Below are 26,325 nucleotides of genomic sequence, written 5' to 3'. Positions count from 1 at the left end.
AGAGTTTCTTCCTCTGCCAGTGCAGGCCCTTTCATGTGGCTACTCCATATTTTTTACTCTAGCAGACACACTTCGCTCGCAGCAGCTTTCACCCTGTGACCCCACGGCAATGAACGCACCGCTTCATTTTGTGACTCTTCCCCTCCATAAAGTTGTTATTTTGGCACCCAACCTTGCATCCTGCATCACTCATCACAGCTATGAGGCCGTTACATGCGTTGCATTCTGGAGAGGTTATATTTACTCTGTGCTGCCCATGCTGTAGACCAGAGGTTTTGAAATTGGGAGTTGAAGAGAGAGACGTTTGAGCGTGAGGTCAGGAAACTGCATGAGGTGAAAGGAACAGGTTCATGCTAGTGTTCTGGAAACAACAGTAAGTTAGTTCTTGTAGTTTGGCCCATTGATTTGGCCCGCTCACCAACACGGTCAGCAGTTGGAGCTGCGACACAGCTCATGGAGGCAATTTAGGTACTTTAAAACCCTAGTGTGTGATTGCTGCAATTTGCATCTAACAACGTTCTCCGTATCTGAGTCATAATAACTCAGCCAATTGGCCGTTGTCTCCATGCTGTGTGTGTCAGGCTTTGAAAACCCCAGCCACTACCCTGCCACACATTTAGAACAAAGCCACACATCGTGTTTTTAACAAAATCCAACATCAAAAATCTGATTGGCTCTTTTAACATACAAGTGGCTTTTCTTATCAGGTATATTCTTAACTGGTTATCTTTTAACTCCCAGTAGCTTGATGAGCCAACGGCAGTGCTTGCTCAAGCTGCCTGTTGATCTTTGACACATGAAGGTGAGTGGTAGGCTGATAATCACTGACCTCCCTTTTGTCATCAGAGGAGTGTGTGGACATAGGGACGGGGCGGTGGTGTTTTCTTTGCTGTTGTGTCCTCCACCTACAAGTTTGCTTAAAGATTACAGCCCTGAGATAAACACGGTATCTGCAAACTTCAGTTTTTAAGACATGTTGGAGTGACAGCGAGATGTGTCATCAGCACAAGCACAGGGTTAACAGTCTCCATCTAACCCCTTTTCAAACACCCATTCGCAATTTTGCCCCCATGTTAAAAAGGCGCCCCTCCCTTCCTGTCTCATTATCTAGGAAGTCTGGAGGGTTTATCTGAAGAAAGAGCTGAAATTCATCTCTTCAAGCAGACGGCAAGATCACAGGAAGTAAGGAGGAGAGATTTGGGATGTGTTGAGCACTTTGCTGTGTTTGACACACTGTCAAATAGCAGCTCATCCCTGCTTAGGAAATGTGATAGGAAAAAAATGTGCTTTCATCACTCCCCGCATTCCGTCTCTTATGATTATATCTGCAAATTTTAACAGGGGAATGTTGTTGAAATGCAAAAACTGTATGTAAGATTGTTTTTATATTAGTAAAATGTGCTACTGTATATGGGATAACACTAAGAAAACAGCAATAATATTGTATGTTATTCTACAGTTGAGCAGTCTAAAACTCACAGACCTGTTTTTTTTTTTTTTTTTAAGTCATACGACTGACTTTCTACACTGTAAATGTTCCTTTTCTCCAGCCACCCCAAACCCTTCGTGGCCTTCACATCCATTTCAACACACACACCGAGAGACATTTAAAGACAAAACACAGCAACACAAACAAGCGTAATGTGTCTGTGTTGTGAAGGTCATATTCAAATGTTCCCCGGAGTCCAGTGCTTTGGCTGAGACCGCCGGTACATGGCATGAAGAAATGGAAATAGAAGACAATGCAATCCATTTCTTATCCTTGCAAAAAACACACACACACACACACACACACACACACACACACAGACAGAATATTGATCAACACAACAGCAGCTTGGAATTTTGGAATGATGAAACTGTAATGTCCTGAGACACACTGAAATTGGATCTTTTTCTGACACATTAACAAGTTGTCCTTGAGAGGATTGGAATCTAATATTGACCTGCACGAGTTACAACCAGCGGTCGTGAAAGCAGACCTGCAGCTAGCAGCGCTATTAGCTCTCAGCTCCTGGAAGCTCCCACAGCTGCTAGAATAATATTTGGAGTGCTTATGTACAGCAGCCCTATATTTGACAAGCCTTCCATGTTGAGGAAAAATGTAATCTCCGCCCCCCACCCGCCCCATTTACGTGATATGTGATAGAGTAAATAGTAGAGCCTGGCACAGGGATTATGAAATCTTTTATATCCACTGATCAGGCTCAGGATAATGTCTTGTGTGTGTTTGTGCGTTCACTCACATGTTTCATCAGCTTTTTTTTAATTTCATTTGTGGATATCTGTCATGTTGTCAGAGCTAGATGAGATTGCAGCAGGATTTTCATTATTATGTTTGGCTCCAACGTTACTGTGTTTGCGGGAAGAGCCAGGGTTCAATGGGGGTATTGACCTCGGTCAAAGACTCTGATCTTTCAATTAATGCCCTGGGTCAGAGGTGGACACACGCACACACACACACACACACACACACACACACACACACACACACACACACACACACACACACACACACACACACACACACACACACACACACACGCACAGCCCTTGGTGTGTTTTTCTGCTGTAAAAGGTTCACACTTAGGATTGAATTCCTCTGAGAATGTGTCTTTGGTTTTCTGTTTCCAAGACGTCAGTAATGTCACATTTGTGCATGTGCAGGTATTAAACTTAATGTTGGGCTGCCAGCAACACATTATCTTACCCAATTTGTCCAGCCTCTCATTTAAATTCTGCAATTTTGCACTGCACAGCTTGATTAGTAGGCAAGTAGACTTTTGTATCTGTGTTTATTTTCTGTCTGCACTGTGGGGGATGTTGCTTATGAGACAATAGCAGGCAGAGTTTAGGTGTTTGCTCCCGCAGCGCAGTTGTACACCAGAATGGTTGGTTATGCCTCACAGCCCAAGGAGGGTTATTATAGCGTTCTTTTGATTCTTCAGCACCATAAATGTTTACTGGTCCATGTTTAACTACATAAATCTGCAGGCAGCCTGTCAACACACCACTTCAAAAATGTTGATTGCATGTATTTATAACACTGAATATATCTGAATCTGTTGCTCAATGTGGTAGCTGTGGCATAAAATGAAATGGTACTTGTTCTACACGACTTAGATGTTCAGGGATGTTTAGGAGACAAGACCACGGCTGACTGCAGTAGCCCATGTCATCATTCAGGTTGTTGATGGAAGTATCTGGGCAGCACACCAGTCAAAGCTTCATGTGCATTTTTCTTATTAAAGCTTAATGACAGGTGACAGGCTTACTGATAGGTGCATATGGCCTGAGGCTGTGAACTGTGCTGTAGGTATGTGGGCCATCCTTTAATGAAACACGCCTGGTATGTGGAGGAAATCATAGAAGAACAAAAAGGATGCCCTTGGTGGTTTTTTCCACACCAAGAAGAACTCAATCTCTAAAGTTAGTTAGTTTTGCATACTTCTTTATCATGTAAAATGAGAAACGGCATTCATTTTTAACCATTGAACACACGCTTGAAATGATAAAGGCACTTGCAGATTACAGAGTAGTACAAAATGTAAACCCTACCATGCACAAAATATTCAAACTGGCTTTTGAGGTCATTTTTCATAAGTTTGTGCATAAAGACATATTTGGGTTTCTCAGAGTGTTTGATGAAATAGCAGAGGAAGTAATGAGATGCATATCTAATTCATGAGACAGTGAAAGATGAACGAAACTGTCCTCCCCATAACTGGGATGAAATTTAGCTGGAAATGAGTAGCTTTCTCCTTAAATGTAGACACAGTGAGAGAGAGGCATTGGTAGGATTGTCTTTGAGTAACGTGTACAGCTGTAGAGAGGTCACATTGACAGCATCTCAGAATGAGAATGCTTTCATGTCTGATTGGTGTGCCCTCTGGCTTTAGTTGTGATGGGAATACAGGAACAAACATGTTTATTCATTCATTCGTATTGATATATCTATAAACTCCCAGGAGTTTTTTAAAGTCTAGTAGCAGTATACACACAGTATGTATATTGCACTGGATAGGAGTGAAAGAAATATCCCATTAGTTATGGTCCAAATGGAGTAGTTGTGGCTGCCGTGAAGAATTGTGACAAACTCATTTATGACAGATGTTATCACTGTGCACAAAAAAAAACTAAATATGGTAGAAAGCCTGTTTCATCAGTCATACTTCTAGATGATCCATTCGAGCAGTCTTGTAACAAAATGGATGCTAAATTGCACAGCAGAGATGTGGTGACATTCCAGTGCCAAGTCAAGAAAGAAACAATAGTCAAGAAACGCCAGGCCACATTTAGATCCTAATGACTGACTGTCGATAGGAGCTCAGTGGTCCATGCCATTCAAGTATGAAATAGAAATCTTTGGAGAAAAAAATGTACTAATCTTCACCCAAAATGCATTTTTTAAACTGATTTCTACTTATTTCATGTCCATTCCATATGTGTTTTTTTGTATGTCTTGTAAAAAAAGAGATTCTTAGAGAACTTATGCTAAATTGTACAAGCAAGAAGCAACCCTCAAATATATTTTTTATAATGCACGAGGTTAATGTTTACATAAACCAGCAGGGGGTCAATAAAAAGGCATATATTAAAAGATTGATTTCGGGATTTTATAAATCAATATCAGATCACTCAAACAAACATCGATTTTAATTGGAGAATTGATTATTTTAACCCAGCCCTATATGAGACAGATGTATGTATTATTTGCAATTTCACCCATTTTTAAGAATAAAAAAAAAACTAGAAACACACAATAAACAATACATTCTTGTATTTTTGTCTTGAAAAACAGAAATAAAAAATAACAGGCCATACATATTAGCCATATGGAGCTGGCTGGGCCAATATTGCCCCTGAATTCTTCATTTCGTGGAACTTAAGCACTGTGATCATCCAGAGAAGATAGCTGCGCCGTAGCTATATGATGCTAAATTGAGCTGAAAATACAAATCTTCACCAATTTCTTCTGTTTTTATCATGGCTTAGGGTCACTTTGCACCCTCTCTTTAAGAGAAACAGCTCTGCAGTCTAGACAGTCAGTTTGACAGCCTGGGGATGTCTTATCGTCATGCTCTACAGCTCACAGTCAGACGAAGGAGATGAGTCAGGTGTCAAACAGAGAGCACAGACATATATTCTTTTTAAAGTAGATCTGTAAAGTTTAAGTATTTAAAATGAATATATCATCAGCATTTTACAGCATGCTGCTTTATCTTTGGAAAATTGAATTAATGACGCCTTGTCTAAACGAGCATCATAAAGTAAGATAATTTAAGAAAGCTTGACTGTACGTACAGTTTGTGATAATTTTGCAGCAAGATGTTTCAATGTCCCCCATAGCGGATTCCCCACATCCCCAAAAAGAAAAGAAAGGGAGAGAGGAGAAATTAAAACTCATTAAAAACACTACACACACATGACTTTAATCCTCCACACTGTTATGTAAAAATAGCGCTGGGATTACTGACAGGATCTTTCAAATTCACATGTGCTGTTGTACACAAACACACACAAACCACACACACACACACACACACACACGCATGCACGCACGCACGCACGCACACACACACACACACACACACACACACACACACACATAGTGTGTGGCACTATCTTTGTGGGGACCCGTCATTGACATAATGCATTCCCTAGCCCCTTACCCTAAACTTAACCATCTCAACTAAATGCCTAACCTTAACCCTTACCCTCACCCTAACCATAACCTAATTCTAACCCTAATCCTAAAACCAAGTCTTAACCCTCAAACAGCCCTTTAAACTTGTGGGGTTCAGCATTTTGGCCCCACAAAGCTGTCCGGACCCCACAAGTATACTGTATTCCCGGTTTTGGGACCCCACAAATATAGTTAAACAAGAACACACACATACACACACACACACACACACACACACAAACACACACATACGTGTGTAACCACTTGGGTCCAAACTAAAATATCTCAACCGTTATTGGGGGGACTGAAATCCTTTACAGAAATTCAAGACACCCCAGAGAAAAGATCCTATTACGTTTGGGGATCCCCTGACTTTTAATTTAGTGCCGGTCAAAGTTTTGACTTATCCAGGGAAATATCTCACACAAATTTCACGTTCCCCAGGGGATGAATTTAAATAACATTGGTGATAATCCGTAATCTTTCGTCTAGCACCATCATCAGTTTCACTTTGTTTAATACTTTGGTTAGTGACCTGCAGAACTAATGACATTTCCACACAAGTTGTGTCAAGTGCTAATTAGCGAATGTTAGCATGCTAGCACACTCAACTAACATGGTGAACATGGTAAACGTTATCTGCTAAACATCAGCACATTAGCATTGTCATTGGCAGCATGTTAGCATGCTGATGTTAGCATCTAGCTCAAAGCACTCGCTCATTGTGGATAATAGATTGATACGTTTAAATGGTCCAAGACTCAGTCAAATTTAATGTAAACTCAAGGCATTGTCTGTGGGTTTGTGAAAAGGACAATGTCCATATTACTTCTCCATGAAATTAAATTGGACACTGTTTGAGCATCTCTCAGTGATGTTCTCTGGTTAACGTGGCTCTTTTATCAAAATTCCACATGAATAACCCTTCTTTCGGTCCACATTTAAGGTTATGTTCAACTGCTGTTCAGTGTTCTTGTCTCATATCATCTCACATACCTTTGCGTTGCTTCACTGCATCTCTTTCCAATACATCTAATGCATTATTTCATATGTACAAGTGGGCTAGCCCTGGGTGTATTATTGATGAGCTATAGGTTTAGTCTGCTCCCTTGATGCTTCACTACGCATCCTCTCCACTACCTTCAAATATTTAGCACGTACTGGCTGGGACTAATGCACCGCGGCCCTTGAGCTGAATTCAAGCTTTTGATTAGTGAAAGAAAATTAGGTTGAAAAAAAGCCCTATTAATCAAAGTGGTAAGGCTGGCAAACCTACAGGCCTTTAATTTGATTTTGCCCCAGTTTGGCTGTCACAAATTTAGAAGATTAGAGTGAAAGCTGTCTCAAATGTCACTGAAATATATCATATTCATCCTCACACACTGGCAGGAGTTCTGATTTGGTTATTTTGATATTGGTGTATTATAGTGGTGTATTGGAATTTGGTAAACTATAATAACTTTAAGCATTGGCTTGATATGACATCCACACATCAACATCAGCAAAATAAGAAAAAGTAACATGAACTAAAACCAGTAGTCTAACTTTGCGAGTCCTTCTGCTTCTTCTCTTCCTCCGGGAAAACATGACCGCTTTGCGTTGTGGTATACGGGAGTAAAATGTAGGGTCATCATATGTACAGTATACTCGTATTAGTTGTGCATTGTGGGTATTTTATAGTGGACTATATAGTGAATAAAATTAACCGCTGAGAACACCACTACAAAATGGCGAACACCGTTTCGAACACAGCTATTGTGTGTATTATGTTTCCTTCCTCATAAAACATTTGCAAAGTATGCTCATACGCGTGTCTGTGGGTCCGTCTTCGTGTGCACAAACAAAACAGGGACTCACTCATAAAAATATTGCTCCATAGCATAGTGGTCTACAACTCCCCAGGGTTCCTTTAATCAACATGACTCAAGAGTCGGATTGATAGTATTTTATTTCTCACTTTAAAACAGTAGCCTCAAAGCTTGTCAATAGAATGACGATGTAAGGTCTTACATAGTTGTGTGTTCGACTACCAACAGGAAAAATACTAGTGCAGTCCATCTCTTGTGGATGTTATTCTCTTGTACGAGCTTTGAAGTCCCTCCCGTGCAGGCAGCTCTACATGGTTTCCCAGACATTTGCTGTACGTTTCCTTTCTGTGTGGCAGGGAAAGGAAGTGGAATGGAAAAAGCGCTCCCCCGCCCACTGTGGCCACATGGCAAGGGAGGAGAGCAGTCGGTCAGGAGCCCGCCGGCCACAGTCGGGCATATTTGTGGTCAGCTTTCTCCTCGCTGCAGTCTGAGACGCTGTGCAGCATGGCCTGCCTCTGCACTCTGTTGCACCTCCCCGCACTGTTACTTGAAGTTTCTCACACGCTTAAATCTAAAGATTGGTCACAAAAAACAACCAAAAAAGATGCACTTTCTCCTCACTCATTATGTCCCTTCTGTTCCCCCTCTTCCTTTCCCAGACTATTTATACTGATGGGGTTGACACATGAAAAGGGATCACCCCTTTACAGGAATGAAGGGGAAGGATCTGGCCACATCAGCAGAGCGGTTCACCGCTGCCCGTCACACTCTAGCCAGAATGAATGACTTCCATCCATTGGCTCCTCTCACTCAGACACACACACACAGTGAATCCAGGGGAAAGGGGAACACACACACACACACACATACAATATATATATATATATATATATATATATATAAACAATGGAAACATATGCTTTACAAAACAAATCCAGCCCTGACTGACCCGATTGTAGCCACCACCTATTTTCTTGCTCCTCATGACTCCTCTCCTCTGTCTGTCTCTCTCTCTGTGTCTCTCCACACTCGTCACAGTTAAATTGGACCGCTATTCTCTCCTTCCTCTTAGCCTAGTTTCTCTATGAGCAGAAATAGAACCAAGGGGGGCCGGAGATCCATGCGTCTCTGTTGGGGATTTGATATGAAACTGCTCTCCAAACTGATTGAGTTCTGTGTGTGCATGTCTGTGTATGGCCGTATGGGTGTGGTGTGTGTGGGTGTGTGTGTGTTCACTTACTGACTTATTTGTGAGTGTATGGTGGTCCCAGAGGAATAATGCTAGCAGTGTGCGTCACTGCACGATAGCTGGCCTTGCAAAAACAGCACGCTGTATCCTCATTTAAATGTTTCCTCTGGATCATGCCATTGTGTTGTTTTAACTGAAGACTTTGGGTAAATTTACCTCCAGAAATTGCAAAAAAATCCCCTGTATGTCATCATATATTATATCATATTTTATATGTGGTGTTTTTTTACAAACATGATGCTAAAGAAAAAAGATGTTTATCTCAGTTATATGGAGATGCATTGCTCTACATTGATTCACAAATCCTACAGTTATTGAACAGTTTACTGGTGGCCTTATTATGGAAACAGACTGAAAGAAAGTACTATTCATATCGAAGAATGATCATTCACCATTCACTGCTCTAAATGCAGTATTTGTGGCATGTTAACGTTCACCAATTTGAGTCATTTTTTTCTTAAGCTACATTGAAAAAAAGTGGTCATAAAGGCGGACTTTATGAGAGGGTGGAATAAGTGTCAGCTCCACACTGGTCCCCAGACTCAGTGTCAACTCTGTGTGTTGACTGCAGGGAGCAACTGTCTTCAGCCGTATAGTATGTAGAGTTGAGCATCACAATACCTTCATGAATCCTTAAGTGTCAAAGAAAACAGAAATGTGGCTCTGTTACACTGTTGTGTCACTTGAATCAAGTCGAAGCAAATGGACTAAAGGACAGCTGCCTATTCAAAGTCAGAAATTTGAATGACAAAAAATTCTGAACAAATTCTGAACATTGTCATATATTTCCAAATCTGTTGGAATTAAACCAAGCTGCTGCTAAGGATTCCTCTAATGCATAGTCCCAAACTGGGAACCCTAAACTTTCTCTAAACACCTGACATAAATTAGACCACAGACCTCCATTTTATAGGATTGTGTCCCAGGGTCCCAGCTGATAGGAATTTTGCTTTATATGTTTTAATACAGAAAGTGTATGAAACCCATGACCAAAACACTCATACATTCTGTCATTGGATGGAATTATAGTAAAACATATATATTTTTACCCTTTGTGCTGGGAACCCACTCAAGGACCCCATGGGGGTCCCCAGACCCTACTTTTGGAACCACTACTCTATTATATGCAGCACATGCTCTACCAGGTTATCTACCAGGGCACTGAGATTTGCATGTTATAAACTGAGATATAATTGAGTGTACAATTGAGTGTAGTGCAATTGTTTGGTATCATATTGAGACTTATTTGAGAGCTTGCACTACTCTCATTTTTCTTCTCGCTAACACTCTAGAAATGAGACACCTGTAAGAAAAGAACTCACACAGTGATCACTGTGAGACTGAACCGTGTATATTTCTGAATGAATGAGAAAATGCACACAATCTCTCTTTGGTCTTGACTAGTGCTCATTTTTGTCTAGGAGATGTAAATGTGATAGAAGGGAGATCTCATCTTGCATTTTCCTTTACTACTGTATGGGGTTATGCACCCCTTCAAGCATGTTCATTATGTTTTCTTTCAAGGTAAACTGAGGGAGTGTACAGTATACTGTGTGTGTGTGTGTCAAAGGGAGTGGCCTGCTGAGTAGCTGTGGCTGTGCTTTACTGTGAATGGAGATGGAAGTCACTGTTATTGTTGTGTGCTGTCAGGAAGATCCACATTCCTGCCATGGTCCTTGCTTGGCATCATGCTCACATGAACACAGACCCCTGGAGGCCTGAGACTTGAGAAACTCATTAACGTTGTTAATGAATTAAATGCATTGGTGAGGTTTTATTTGCAATGTTGTCGCAACCGTAGTGGTGACCTGATATATAGCTACAATTTAAAATAACCCTCTTTTCACTGTTGCTATGGTGTTTGTGTTTCTGGCATCATATAATAACCTGTGTAACTTAGGGACATGTAAGCAGATGCAATGAGGGTCTTAGTATAGAAAAAGAGATTTAGAGATTTGGAAAAGCTCAGCTCCTTTGTGGTCTCTTGACCTTTACCTCGTACGGCATTGCCATGGCAACTAAACAGGGTGCTGCCAGCTTTGGTCATCATCACATACATCACTGAATCTCTCTGTCTTACTGTAATGGTTGTTACATTTCCTTCCAAAATCCAAAAACATGAATCTCAGGCAGACTAAGGAAAAAAATGTAAAGAAAAGAAGAGACACAGCTGAAAGGCGGTGGCAGGGGAAATGTTGGGGAGCAGGGAAATCAAAAGGACAGAGTTTGATTGCCAAGCATTAAAAGGCCTCATTGAGAGTAGAGATGATAGTTGTGATAGGCTGCTACACAAACACAGAGCTGTTGGCTCTCTGTAGTCCCTTACAGATTAGCACACTTCATTACACAGCTCATTGCACTTGAATCTACTACAATAAACATTGTTGCTTTAATCTGACATCCACCAATTTTTTAAATGGACACACATGTAGCTACTGTAATAAATAATGTTATGTACAGTATATTTGTTTTTAAATAGATCTAATCTTGTTGGAGGAATCTCCATTATTACTGTAGTAACATCCACAGCTCTGTTTCCCTCATGTTGCAGTAACTAACAGTCTGCCAACTCTACCTTTAGTAATTGTCTGGTAATTGTGTGGCAAGTGTAGACGGGTGTGGCTCAGACAAATGCAGACTCTGTCCAGGAGGGACGCTCCACCATCTGGCATAGGAATCCCCCTCTCAGCAGGCTGTGTGTGTGTGTGTGTGTGTGTGTGTGTGTGTGTGAACTTCTTCCAGGCTAATTAGAGTACAGCTGCAGTTGTACAGCACACTGTTAAACACTGTTGTCGCTGTAGACTGGCTTGACATGGGGGGGGCAGAGTCGCTGTCAACCTGTCTGCCAAGGCCATGTAGGGATGGCTTCCTGATGTGTTTTATGAACATAAGTGGTTTCGAGTCTGTGTGTGAGTGTAGGGTGGCAGATCAGCTCAGCAAACCCAAACCTGCTTTCTTCCCTGAGGTGCATAAACATGCAATATCCTCAATTCTACTTGGACTGATAATGAAATGAGATTTACCTGCCGAGAAATGTAAATTTAGTCTAACCTGTCCTGAGGCAGTTGCTGCATCATTGCCACATTGTGTGCACTGACTGCTGTGAGAGCTGCAAACAAGAAACAATGTTAGTTATCACATTTGATGAAGAGGTGATGAAGAAAATCCAAGAGTTTTTTTTTTGCTGAATGGTCATTCAAGAAATTTAGATTCCCCTCATTTTTGACAGTAGACTGAAGTGTTGGTTTCACCGAAACTGGCTGATCACTAGCATAGGAGCACCTTTCCTATAAGTCACATCCTTATGAAAGAGAAACAAGGCAAAGGATTGTGAGTGGAGCTTTCGAACAAGAATGCCGCCTGTAGTGTGAGAATGTGAGCAGGTGGTTTGACTCAGATGACAGGAATCTGACGTATGTCTCTGCTCACAGTCCCAGTCCAACCTGCATCTGCATCGCATCGCCTTTTAAACATTCTATGTCTCTCTGTTGACACTGGCAATGCCAATGCCGTGGGAAGCAGAATCAACATCTATTATGCTGTGTACATTATTTGCCTGCTTGGCTGTGATCTTTCTCATCATCCTCCAAGGCAAAACACCTTGAGATGATAAGGGCATGATGCATGAGTTATTTCTGAAAGTTTGCAGAGACTCAGGTGCACTAGTCTACATAGAGGTCAGGTTATGCTGGGTCATACTGGTCTGCTGGGCCTCAGAGGAGAGGAGCAGACAGATCAGACGGCGCAGCCAGCTTTTTAAAATGTTAGTCATGCTGCTGTTCCATTTTCATGAGCTGTGTTGCAATCCCCAGGACCAGCCTGCCAGTTACACAGAGATACAGCCAGCACTACCAAGTACACCCCATTGCATCTCGATTGCAAACGTATTCCTTTTCAGTTAGAAAATAAGACTTTGAACCTACTCCAACTACGGTGGTCTCAAAAGGAGCAGAATTCATTTGATATTTATTCAGTGACACGTGTTGCTTTGTGTTTACTGGTGCTTTAAATGGTATGGTCACTATAAAAGGATTTATTTAACCCTAATCAATCATCCTCTGATCTTCTTCTTCATTTTCATCTTTTGATGTTTATGATGTGTTAAAAAGTTTATGAGATTTCTTGTTCATGCTCTGCATGCTCGAATCGTTGAACACACATAAGTAATAATGTTGTGATGAGCAGATATTCAGCTGTTCACATGCATTCCTTGTCCTACCTTTGGCCCGGGCACCAGGTGTCATTCACTTCATTAATGCATTAGAGACATGCACACTAAGTGAATGTTCTCCATTCCAGCATAACTGCTCTCGGGTTACGGTAACAGGATTAACACGACTTCAAAGGCGTTGTGGTTTCTCATAGTGGAGCGATGGTATGGTGCTTCTGTATGTCTGTGGGACTGATGAAAGCCACCAGAAATATTGCCCTCATACAGGCGGTTGCAGTGTCATCTGGTAAAGCCAAAAGTCAACCCTAGTCACAGTGCTGGAGCTGCTCCCCAGAGCTCTGTGTGTGTGTGTGTGTGTGTGTGTGTGTGTGTGTGTGTGTGTGTGTGTGTGTGTGTGTGTGTGTGTGTGTGTGTTATGGAAGTGTTTTTGTGTGTTTAGCGATTTACCGCCAGAAATTGTTGGTAGATAACACTCCACGGTGAAATGTTTGCAGCCATTTACTTAAAGTTTAGCTCTGTATGGCAGCCAAGAGAGCACTTATCAGAGATATTAGACCACTCGTCAGGGATATTAAGTGAATGATAACCTTTGAGTACTGTCTATCCATCATATCCAACAATAATCACAAGCCACAAAAGACTACCATAAAGCCAGAATCAATTTAACTATAAATCCAAAAGAGCTCTTTGTTTCAGTACCTGTGATTATTATGATTATTTTTATGTCTTGAAACCACATACATGTTTCCCCTCTACTTCTGTTTACAGGTGTTCTGCTTGACATCCAGCGGCATTACGGAGTATCAGACAGTGGAATTGGCTTGTTGCAAACAGGTAGGTCTAAATCTCCTTTAATCCCATAATTGTAGCTGTGAAAAATTTCAGCTCAACACCTCAACCCATTCTCGTGTGATGAGGGTAATTATTGTGTAACACTTATGTTTTGGATGGAGCAATGAAAGGCAGTGGCTCTGACCCTAGGTCCTAGCAAAAATGCTCTTTTCACACACTTTTACCAAGGTAGGTAGAGATATTGACAGCACAATTTACATGTATAAGAATGCTACACATCATGGAGTTTATTTACACAATGAATTACTAAAAGCTGTTATCTTTTTTCCTTAATCAAAGTGCTTTATTTAAACAGATAGCCAGTTTGAGTTTTCTCAGAAAACAGATAAAAGTTGGCTCATCTCTCCTGCCTCTAATTTATAGTCTGCAAAGCTGAACGTTTTGAACAGAATTCAAAAAATTACAAGATAAATTGCCTCATACTGCCTCAAATTTATTTTGCAAGAATGTATGTCTATCTCTATGGGCATTGATCAGAAGAGTATCTGAAAGTTACACCGCCAACAATGTTGAGGTCTTCTAAATATTTTGAATACTTAGCACCACTGTATTGCAGGCTAAGTGAGGGAGTGAGATTTCCTAACAGCGGCAGCAGGGCAGGTCAATAGAAAGGAAAACACAGTCAGGAGCCAGGCAGGCTGTTCTCCTGAGAGCCTGCATGCATGTACCCGCAGCGTCAGAGGACTCTGGCTCGGGGCAGGGTTTCCTGTTCCACTCTAGACCTCGATGAATTCACCTTTTTAGCGAGATACCTTGCAAAGCCCTCTCATTGGAGGACAGGACCCAGTCTCGTCTCCGTGTGCCCTCAAACTCATTCAAACACCAACAAACTTGCACACAAAGTGCCATTGAGGGCAGGCAGGCAGGTTTGAGTTTGTGTGGGAAAGAATACCGCCCAGTGTTTTCCTCCTTCACTTGATGTTCTTAGACTAACTTTAGGTGAGCCGAATGGTGTGGTGGGGACAGAAATATCCAGCACCAAAAAGAAATCAGTGTTCTGTTTGCTTTTCAGTGAATACGCCACTTTATCAATTCCAAATGTCATTTCCAGCCAGTTTGACGAGGAATCTATATTTCACTGAAGTTAATTGTCTACCAGAAACTCTTTTCCTTTACACACTTCTCCCCTTCATCTTCTTTTTTATGTTTTTGTTGATTTATTTTTGCAGCAGCAGTAGCCAAAAGATGAAGTAGGCATTGTGTTTCAAAGCAACTTTTTTATATCACTTCAGTTCAGTTCAATTGATTCACAAAAGTTAAAAGACAAGTGGAGACAAATGCAGATATGTGAAATGGGACAACGTGGTAAGCTATTTAAAGCTTGTGTAAAGGGGCTCAGACACTAGCAAATAATACACCTTATAAATATTGTTTGGATAAAAAAGGAAACATGTATTATACAATGTTATTTACAACCTACAAGAAGAAGAAAACCCCTAACCACCCTAACCCTACCTAAGTGGTCTCAAGACATGTATTCCATCATCAGATGATACCTGTACAGAATGGTAATAAGGTCCTGATATGTAAAATCATTTATTAGTTTTATTTAATCAGGGTACCTGAATTTGTGAAAACACATTGACCTGCACCGAAATCATAACAAGAAACAGGAAACTGTGAAGGGTGTTTGACTCTTAATTCTGTTTGCATTGGCTCATTATCTGGGTTATGTACACTACCACACGGACTCACACACACTTAAACACACACACAGTATGTTGCACAGTATGTTGTAGTAGGGGGGCATGTGTAGCTTATTTGCCCTCTGTACCGTCTCTGAGAGGCTCCCTGTTGTTCAGGCTTAAAGCAGGGCTGCTGTGAGTTTTGGTTTGCCTGGCCTGTCCCGGCCTGTCATGGTTCAGACTCCGCTTGGCCCCTGATCCCCAGGCAACCTCTTTCTCACACTGGCCTGAGGAATGCTGGGTGTCCGGGCCTTAAGCTGTGAGAGCAGGGTAGGCCCAGACAGGGAGCCTAGGTGTGAAGAATAGGTTAGGAGGTTGACGTAATCATGGAGCAAGAAGGCAGAGTCTCAGTGTGTGTGTGTGTGTATGTGTATGTTTACAGTATGCACGTGTTCCTTCCGGTTTCCCCCACACCCCACTTCCGTCTCCAGAGGGAACAATCCCTGCCTCTGTGAGCATCTGCAGGCCAGGCCCGGCTCTGCCTTCCCTCCGTCCTCGCTCCCTCTGTCCTGGCAGCTTACGTCCACCTGGGAAAGCAAACTGCCAACGTAGGTGTTTTACAGGCGGTGGGTGATGTGCGCGCTGAGGTTCTCTCTATTTCTCTGCTGCCAGGTCACCCTCACACTTTTAAAAAACACTAACCACACACTACAGGATCCGAGTCGTAGAACAAACACACGTGTGAGTCAGAATCACTTTATGAGCTCTGTTCTGGTTCAGTTTGAGTAAAGGATAGTTTTGACCCTTTTCTTTGGCTCGTGATCAGAACTACTGGAATGAAAAATGTCCTATATCTAGAAGTTACTGACAAGTTGTTTGCTTTGGGAAATACTAGCCTGACTGAGCACCAGAGGAGCCCTTTAGACATGCTGCAGTCTTTTCATTTGGATTGTTGTTTGGATGTTTTGTCTATTTTTGACTCGTAAAATGTAATTTTCCCGGAACAAGCCCACAATCGTGGAGTGGCATTAGAAAATTGTATCTGTTTCCAATGAAAATCAAGTTGTTTTTCATTTGTTATTATCCGCTAAAGAAATGTTCCTCTCCATATCTTGTTTTAAGATATTGATATTCATGTCAAGAGAAGAAATGATCACACCTCTGTTGACAAGAAAATAAGAAACAGAGGTCTTGAGACTGAATGGCCTGGTAAGATGGATGCGTTTTGCAGTGCGTTGAGTGTAAACATGGTGTTTTTTATGCTAAAGGACAACCCATGGAAAATACATTGTGGTGAGCTCAATCTCCGCAGCACCAGTCATTTCTGTTATTTGGCAACACCAGCCCTTCCAAAAGCAGCTTACACAACAGAAATTGACGTGAGGTATGTGCTCATTTCTGTGTCATTATTGCCTGAGGTGAGGTCCCAACTCTTTGTATAAGAGGATAAGGTGTCCTAGCCGTCAGTCAAGTTAGGGGTAAAGGCGGGCTGTATGAGCCTGGAGCTCTTTGGCCTGTCCGTCAGAATGGTGAGATGGTTTCACCTGAGCTCAGCAGGCCTGTCAGAGCACCGGGGCAGCCTGAGCTCAGCGCTCCCACTGGAGATGACAGGCCTCCGTGCTAATGGCCCCCGGGTAGCGGCTAAGTGAATGACACTCACACGCAGCTGTGAACAGGATCAGTCCCAAGGGTACAAGGGGAACCAAAGGTTAATGGAAGAGAGGAAGAGGAGAGGGGGTTCACCTGGATGGTATTACCTTTGGTTTGTGGGGACTTTTGAGCACTTTTGTTAACCAGACGGAGAAATCTGAGAGAAGGCTCTCTCTCCTCCTGTTAACGCGCTGAGGTTATTGTATTCAAGTGCTTTGAGGCAAATCACAAAAAAAATCTTAATGGGTTGAATCATCCCTTACAATGGAAGCTGACATAGTAATTATCCGCCGCTGGTTTAGCATGGAAGCAGAGTTATTGGGGTCAGTCTGGCTGGATATACAGTGGGGCGGAGGCTTGATAAGGAGCCGGCGCTTAAAACAGCTCGCAGACTGTCTGTACCCTGTTCTGTGTGTGGCTGCCCACCATGTCTGTAACAGGACACCAGCACACACACACACACACACACACACACACACACACACACACACACACACACACACACACACACACACACACACACACACACACACACACACACACACAGTCTTAACATGGTGTCAGTCTGCCTTACAGCCAGTATGTGAGCTGTAAGAAATGAGGCCACAGGTGCAGAGTAAGACAGGCTTGAGCTCCGTTAACACATCAGACTTACACATAAAAAGCTTCGAGCCTTAACCGCAAGAAGTCAGCATTGTACTAAGTAGAAGTGAGGGTTTTGCCACTGATGGTTTATCCCAGCTATAGCTGTGGCAACCTGTTATTTACTGGGTCTGAGGTGTGGCCAGTTGTATGGGATCATGGTCAGTGTCTACCGTTGAATGAAGGCCTCTCTGATTTCCTCTTACACAGTGGGAAGTTGTGCTATCAGTGCTTGATCAGCTGTTTTGGCCCCTCACAGCTGCTCCTATTTTGTCTCTTGCCCTCGTTGGTATCCCTCTGTATACCTCCTCTCTCTCTCTCTCTCTCTCTCTCCCTCTCTCTCTTTCTCTATCTCTCTATCTCTATCTCTCTATCAGCAGTTTGGCAGCTGTTGGTGCCTTGTTGTCACTCCCACTGGCACCTTATAGAAGTTAGAGAAGACAGAGGGATGAAGGGAATTGGAGGAAATAGAAAGAGCCACCTGTGACTTCCTCTTTCTGGTCATGCATGGCAGCGAGGTTTATTCTTCTCCACTATTGATTCCCAAAGCCAAATAATTGCATTGTGATGGTGTTCAGCAGCCCCTCTCCTGCTGAGACTAGAATAGAACGATGACCTGATGTTGCATCGTGTATGCGTTGCATCATGTGTGTATGTGTGTCTCCATCTCAGGCTGTTTTTATAGGCCATGTCTCGGAGGAGGGCAGCTGTTGGGTGATGAGTGGCACCCTGCTCCCCGTCTCCTTCCCCCTCACTTCCTGTCAACGAACCAACAGCACTGGCCATGAGTGACTGCCAATCCAATCAGGATTTTAAGGCCAATTAAACAAGCGTTCTGTCAACCCCTCTTCAAGTAAACGTCATATCAGATCTCTAATCGCCTCTTATTTTTAAGCACCACAGAAACTGCACAAACACTGAGGAGGTGGGGTTGTTTTGGTAGAGCCTGATTAAAATAGGCCTGATATTTCGTGATCGAGCATTTCTGGCATTAAGATCTCGGGTGATATTTTCTCCTGCTTCTCAGAAAACGAGGCTGAACACCGATCGATTGTTTGAAGCCACGGGAGGCTGCTCCAGTATTTCTGCTTCGAGTGACACCAACAGATCAATTAGAAACACACACACACGAAAACACACACACATAGTGCGTGGCACTATCTTTGTGGGGACCCGTCATTGACATAATGCATTCCCTAGCCCCTTACCCTAACCTTAACCATCACAACTAAATGCCTAACCTTAACCCTTACCCTCACCCTAACCATAACCTAATTCTAACCCTAATCCTAAAACCAAGTCTTAACCCTCAAACAGCCCTTTAAACTTGTGGGGTCCAGCATTTTGGCCCCACAAAGCTGTCTGGACCCCACAAGTATACTGTATTCCTGATTTTTGCACCCCACAAATATAGTTAAACAAGAACACACACACACACACACACACACACACACACACACACACACAAACACTCTTTTATTGATGAATGAAAACAGACCAAATGAGCAAGAAGCAGCCCTATCTTTGACCTTGACTTGGTTTGTATGAATCCAGCATGTGTTTGAGGGTGTGGAATGTGTGTGTGTGTGTGTGTGTGTGTGTGTGTGTGTGTGTGTGTGTGTGTGTGTGTGTGTGTGTGTGTGTGTGTGTGTGTGTGTGTGTGTGTGTGTGTGTGTGTGTGTGTGTGTGTGTGTGTGTGTGGGTGTGTTAGAGGATGGATACCCGAACCGAGCCAGGTTCGGACAGATATTTAGAAATGATGTTCGGGTTCGGGTCGGGCTCGGTCACATCAGCGCGATAAGGCATTGAACATTTTAAATTTAAAAAAGCTTATTATGTAGGTAGCCAACTGCGCGCCTGTGTTAACGTGCGCTTGTTGCCCCGTGTGCGCTGATGCGCTCATCTGTTGACATTTCCGAATGCCTTCCTACAGTTGCTTAATAAAAGCAGGCTTTCCACACAAACAAACACACATTTGTCATTAGTATGAGAAAAAAATTAGATTTTAACTGTGTCGGGCTCGGACATAAATATCTTAATGCCTGTCGGGCTCGGGCCGGGTTCGGTTACTGCTCTGTCGGACGCAGGCCGGGCTCGGACAGAATAATCCGCACTCTAGTGTGTGTCAGCCCTGCTTTACATATCCCATTAGTCCCAATAACAAGGGTAACATACAAGAACACAAACACAGACAAGCAGGGTCCTCTGTCATTTCAGCCGGAGCTTGTCATTAAGCTGGCTGCTCCTGTAGTTACTGCAGGAAAATGGCAGGAAAGAAAAACTCCTCACCCTGCGCTCCAGTGCTCTGCTGGATCTCAGCTCGCTGCCATGTCACCAACCACAGGAAAGTATCCCTGGGAAAAAATAACTACATGTTTTTATTAATGCTGCAGCTTGGATCGCAGTCTGGAACTTACAGTAACTGACTGCACATCTCACTACTGTTTTGATTTTAGTACAGAAGCAAGCACCTTTCTTTAGTCTTATTATAACCATATGTGTTTGCTTATAATATGCACTGGTAATGTGCAAAAGATGATGTTCCAGTGCACTCTTGCCAGTCCGCTTGGAATTTGTAGCAGCGTGTAATTCTCCCCAGCTGCAACTCTCACATTCAGCAGGTAGTAGAGAGTTGTGCTGCAGCTGCAGCGGCTGCGACAGGCTATCAAGCTCTCAGAGTACCAGAACGATTGAATAAAAGAAAAGGGGTTTAAGTTGGCATTAGGTTGCGCATGATGGCAGCTTCTGCAGGAATAAGCTGCTGAGCTTGACAGAAACAGGCGAGAGAGTGCTGCACGGGTATTTCCCAGGCTGCATGTGGCATTTATCAAACAGCATTGGTAATCCAAAACTGGTGAAGTCTTGAACGGAGGAGTTTCGGAGAGGGAATTAGCGGTGATCAGAAATTTGAGGAATGCAGAAATGTTTGGGGCGCCAAAAAAAGGGGATTCCAGGAGGCAGAGATGTGATGTATTAGAATGTCTGAGTTAAGACGCATTGGTCAGCTCCGGTGTCATACTCAAACCAAAGTTATGTGTCACACCCTCCACAGGCAGTCCCATTAATCATTAGAGGAAGAAGAAACAAAGCTGCCTCTCCCACTGCTACTGCACACCTGATAGAAAACACAACACACTGGTCACCTCTGATTAGTTGGTGATGACATAATGGCATGGCATGTCTTTTCTTTGCAGACTATTCCAGTCAGTAGCACGATCAAGTTAATAAAATATTGATGTTCTCTCTTTCTCATTCTATCTGAATATTATAGTGAAAGTAAATTGCTCTGCTCTATATGGATACAAACATATGGAGCCTATTATGAGACCCAGAACTCCAGTAAACAGCTTTTGATTTAATACTTTATTAAATAGAATACACTAGAGACGGTGCAAACCTCCAGGCTGCATTCTCTTGAACAACTACATGCTGTCCACAGCAGTAAACTTACCTTGCCATTATAACCTCTGTAATACTAGAATTGCACATTTGCTTTATACTAGAATAGTTGTCAAATGTAATACCATACTAAACATGAATAATCCTAAATATAATACTCAATAATCTTGCAGAGAGAGAGAGAGAGAGAGAGAGCTGCTATAACAAAGATTTAAAAACAATATTTAAAGTGCCCATATTATGAAAAAAATCACTTTTTCTGGGATTTGGGGTGTTATGTTGTGTCTCTGGTGCTTCCACACTCATACAAACTTTGAAAAAAATCCATCCATGCTGTTTAGAGTGAGATACGGTTTCTGAATGTGTCCTGCCTTCAGTCTCTGGGTGAGCTGTTCAAAATCGGCACGGCTTGTGACGTCACAAGCCGAAACGAGCAGGCTAACCGCAACCATTAGCTCGTAGCGCTAACGCTAGCATGCTAACGCTAGCATGCTAACGCTAGCATGCTACCTCGTTCTCAATAGCAAAGCACTGCTACAATACACACAAGTTCTCCATAATCTACAAAAGAACTACTTACATGTGCGCCCTCATTTAGAAGTCTCCCAGCTAATCCTGCCTTGTAAGTGACCGAAGTTGTAGAAACAGCCTTTCTTTTACTGTCTATGGAGCTAGCTAGCTGACATGATCTACATCTGAGCTAGTGCACATGTGCGAATGCAATCAAAGATAGTACAGAAGAAGAAGAAGAAAAGAGGTCTCACTCTGTAGCTAAAACAGAGACCAGCTGAAAAGAGGATCTGCAGCAGTGAGAGAGAGTGGTGCAGTACAACAAAAATATGGTGTTTTTTGAAAATTAAACCATGTAAACCTATTCTGGTACAACCTTAAAATACAATTATGAACCTGAAAATGAGCATAATATGGCTGCTTTAAATTGCACACTAATAATAAGCTTCCACGTAGGGAGTTTAGGACATTATTAAACTGATACATAGTCTCTTCCTTCTTGGAAACAATGAGGATTCTTCTACCTGGAAATTCATGGAGCGTTGCTTCACATGTGCCAGTGAAAGAATTCAGGTGCTTTTCCGTGTGTACAAACATGCACATGAATCAGTTCGAATCAGGACACCTGTGGCTGTCGTAGAGACAGCAGGCTCTAATACCACCATAAGTGGGTTGGCCTTCTCTTTCCATTAGAAGTGATTAGCATTTATTTTTATTTTTTTTTATTTATAAAGGGCTTCTTCTTATATTTGACATCACTTATTGGCTGGAGAGTTGGAACACATACCACCTGCTCACAGGACTGGCTAGTGCTGCAGGTTCCTAGAATTAAATCTGGGATCTGGGAAAGACTGTTTTAGATTCTTTGCACCATACATTTAGAATGAATTGCAGGGTACTTTGAAGCTTGATACTCTGGTTTCAATGGTTCCATTCAGAAACCTAGTCACAATCCTGATTGATTTTAGCTGTGACTGTTTTTAATGCTATTATTGTAATTATCGCGATTGATATTGTACCCGTACATTTTAAACCGTTTGTTTTGTGTTTTATTGATACAATTATATACTCAGGTCTCTCTTGAAAATGAGATCTTGATCTCAATGGGACTTACCTGTTTAAATAAACGTGTATATGTAAGTGCCAAAAAGTTTCTCCTTTAGAATTAGAACTGACGTGCATTTATCATGAAAGTTTCACCCTGTGAAGAAAAAGCTCTTACAGAACAGTTTTGCCACAGATTTAGTGGGCGGTGTTGTCAAAGATGTGTCAGCCAGCAGCTCATGCCAAATACACTGAAGTGGCAGTCCAATATCACGGACAAATTCATTCATTCTGTGTCTTTTGATCAGTTTTCTAAAATTGCATCCATGCATCCCTGTTATCTGCTGTAGAGTGGAATGTTAATGTAATAGACTACATGGTATTATGTTCCTTTACTGAGAAGAGTTACATATGGCTGGAGTGCCTGACATTCTGTGTGTGATGAGATCCTTGACAGTGGTGCGGAGGGTTGGGTTACCTGTATTTCCACAACATTGCCAGTGCCTTCTACACAATGTTTGAACTGGTAACCATAAGTGTGGTTCTCACATTATATTTAAATGACAAATGTATTGTATCATCGTATCACAAGCACAAATTCTCACATATTTTTGGACTGAATGGTTCTGCCCAACAGTGCGTTTGACTCTTTTGTTGTTACGTCCAGTGTTGCCACAGTTACTTTGAAAAAGTAACTTAGTTACTTTACAGATTACTTGATTTTAAAAGTAATTTAGTTACTTTACAGATTACTTGATTTTAAAAGTAACTAAGTTAGATTACAAGTTACTTTATTAGTTACATTCAGCAGCTGCTGACAACACCCCCACAGCCTCAACATAAAAATGACAACCGGTTTACTGTGAGGCAGCTCGGCATTGCCAGTAGTAGGGATCTTGTTTATTATCACACGAAACGAAGGCGAGTCAACCGTGTTTAAGGGCAGCAATTCCTCTACAACATACTGCCCGACCAACTTCTTCAACTCTCCCCCACTTACTGGTTTTGCACCGAAGTCCAGCTTTTGTTGTTTGGGTGGTGGGGGATCTTCTGCTCTTTGCTTCGCACCACCTGGTGGGACTTGCTCTGTAAGTTTGACTGCAGTGCTGCGACTCCAAATGTTTCTTCAAATTTGACGTAGTGTTTTTGTAGCTAGATAGCACTTTGTCGCCACCAGCACAGAGTGTACAACGAACCTTAATATTGCCATCTATAGCTGACACAAGCTCAAAATAGTGACTGTATTTCCAGCTAGAAAACGCGCATCTCTCTCCTCCCTCCATTGTTGTTTACGTTTGTGTCACTGCGTGGTACACGTGACCTGTCCACATGCTGAAAATGTGACTTGTCGTCGCATACGTGACTTCACTCCCCGAGATGCAAGAAGAAAGTAAAAACAATATATATTTTTACTAAGGAAAATGACAAAAATAGTAACGCACAGTGACTTGGATAAGTAACTTTAATCTGATTACTGGTTTGGAAATAGTAACGCGTTAGATTACTTGTTACTGAAAAAAGTGGTCAGATTAGAGTAACACGTTACTCTAATCTGACCACTTTTTTTACCCGGCATCACTGGTTACGTCCATAGCAGTGCATTCATACAAAGCATTACACAGTTGATTATATAATCCGTATGATAAAAGAGATGATTTCGGCCTAGACTTGAGACCTTGAGTTAGGAAGCTGTTTTCACTGACTAACAGACATTATTCATCCATAGTAACGCCTCCGTTTGCAGCAAGTAGATAACCTTGTAATGACAAAAAGAACCGAAGCACAAAAGGCACCGAAGAGGGAAGTTGTATTTATGGAAGTGGCGTGTTTGCGATGTGCTGAACGCTGACACCAAGACCCACACCTCGTCCGCAGCTTACAGGTCAAAGTGACACTCGGCGGTGCTGTAAATGGCACCGAATGACAAGGCCTAGCCTGCAGACATGTACAGACCTGCACACAGGATGTGCTTCTCCTGTTCCTCTAATTCTGTCTCTGGCAGCTGAAGGACATTTGAATTCCTCAAACTGCTGTCCCTTGGTTCGACTGTCTATCCTGACTGTCAGGTTTCACAGCTGCAGGGATGACAGTGCCTTCAGCTACAGTGGGAAATACCCATATCACAAACCTAAAATAAATAAATAAAAGATGACAGAAAAGCAGACCAAATTGGTGAGATCTGGCGGTAGAGAGCATAATAGTGGTGTAATTTATTACTATGCTTTATTGGTTTGCATCCCATGTAGGTAACAAATACTCTTGAATGTTACTGATTTTCCTCTGTTCAGCTTCTTGTGGTTATTCATTCTTATTTTCAATAACCCAAAGAATCAAATGTGTCCTTGAAATCCTCCATTTTGCAATCTGCCACTGCAGCATTGCTCTGTGCCACTTGATATTAAATAAAATATAAAATAAAAATGTATTTTATTTTCAAAATCATATTTACTGCAAAAGTCTAATCTCAGAGGTAGGAGCTTACTGTAAAGGGAGCAGCAGTATACTTTCTTAAGGGATTAACATGCCTTTAGTACTTTCATTTCCACTTCTCAATCACTGTCAGTCACCTTCAAGAGAAATGTGACTTACTCCATATGCAAGTGTCTCAATGCATTTCTGTTTTTCAAAAAAAGGATCAAATGGGCTGCTGAGCATTTGGTATCCTACGGCCGATAGCAGAGCCTCACAGGTGCTCTCTTCAGGGAAAACTAGTGTTTCATAGGGAAATGTATCCGTACAGGCTTAGTGAATAACAATCACACACACACACACACACACACACACACACACACACACACACACAGACACACACACACACACACGCACACACGCACACTGACACACACACACACACACACACACACACACACACACACACACACACACACACATACATACATACACATACACAACATACGTGTGTCTGCATCTCCTCCTGATGCTCTATTCACAGTGGCATTGAATCATAGGGGGTGAGTCATCCCAGGAGGTATTGTTCTGCTGGCCAATCAAAGACAGAGCTGGACGTCCGGTGTTTGTAGTCTCCCACTGTGTGTGTGTGTGTGTGTGTGTGTGTGTGGGGGGGTTGATATTTATATTTAATGTTATTAATCACTTCTGAGAGGCTACACTGTACCATATTTAGGGTATTCATGTGTCTTGTCACTGTGCCTTTAAATGCTAAATACTTATGCGAGTTCTTCTACTTTAAAATGTCTCCTAAAAAGAATATGAAAAATATCCACATCAGACCTAAGCAGAAGAAAAAGCATAATTCGACCAACCAAATTAAATTCATTTCATGCTTCAACTATGAAAGGCTTTGGTACCAATTGACCATGAGACATTTGTTAAAGGGTTCATACAGTTCCGCTCATGATAAAAGATAATTATCGAGGATGGTGATGATAATAAAGGATGATAAATGATTTAGTTAGGACTTTGACATTTACAGTACCATACTGTTTCTAAGTGCTTAGAGGTAACCAGCGGACACATTCAGCATGATTCACCTGTGTCTGACACCACATTAATGTCACACCTGACTCTCAGGAATACCTGTTATTGTGTCTGCTTTTAGACTTCTCGCACAGCCATTGTCCTCTCATGGAATGTGCTAAAACTATGGTAATTGATGTGAATTGCTCGCTGAGGTACTGTGAGAAATATGCACAGCATCTTATTTGGAA

General features: G+C 42.1%; 1 protein-coding gene across 2 annotated transcripts in view; it reads left to right on the top strand.

Moving 5' to 3' along the window:
• The window catches only part of spns2 (spinster homolog 2 (Drosophila)), a 69,251-nt gene that overhangs the window by 6,409 nt on the left and 36,517 nt on the right, over positions 1 to 26,325 (top strand). For both annotated transcript variants that reach the window (XM_036008700.1, XM_031310707.2), the window contains exon 2: positions 13,683 to 13,748. In XM_036008700.1, coding sequence (XP_035864593.1) covers positions 13,683 to 13,748 — 66 coding nt within the window. The remainder of the gene's footprint in view (positions 1 to 13,682; positions 13,749 to 26,325) is intronic.

The sequence above is a fragment of the Sander lucioperca genome, chromosome 13, assembly GCF_008315115.2.
Source record: "Sander lucioperca isolate FBNREF2018 chromosome 13, SLUC_FBN_1.2, whole genome shotgun sequence".
In the NCBI taxonomy this organism is placed as follows: Eukaryota; Metazoa; Chordata; class Actinopteri; order Perciformes; family Percidae; genus Sander; species Sander lucioperca.
This window is presented reverse-complemented; position numbering and strand designations above follow the sequence as displayed.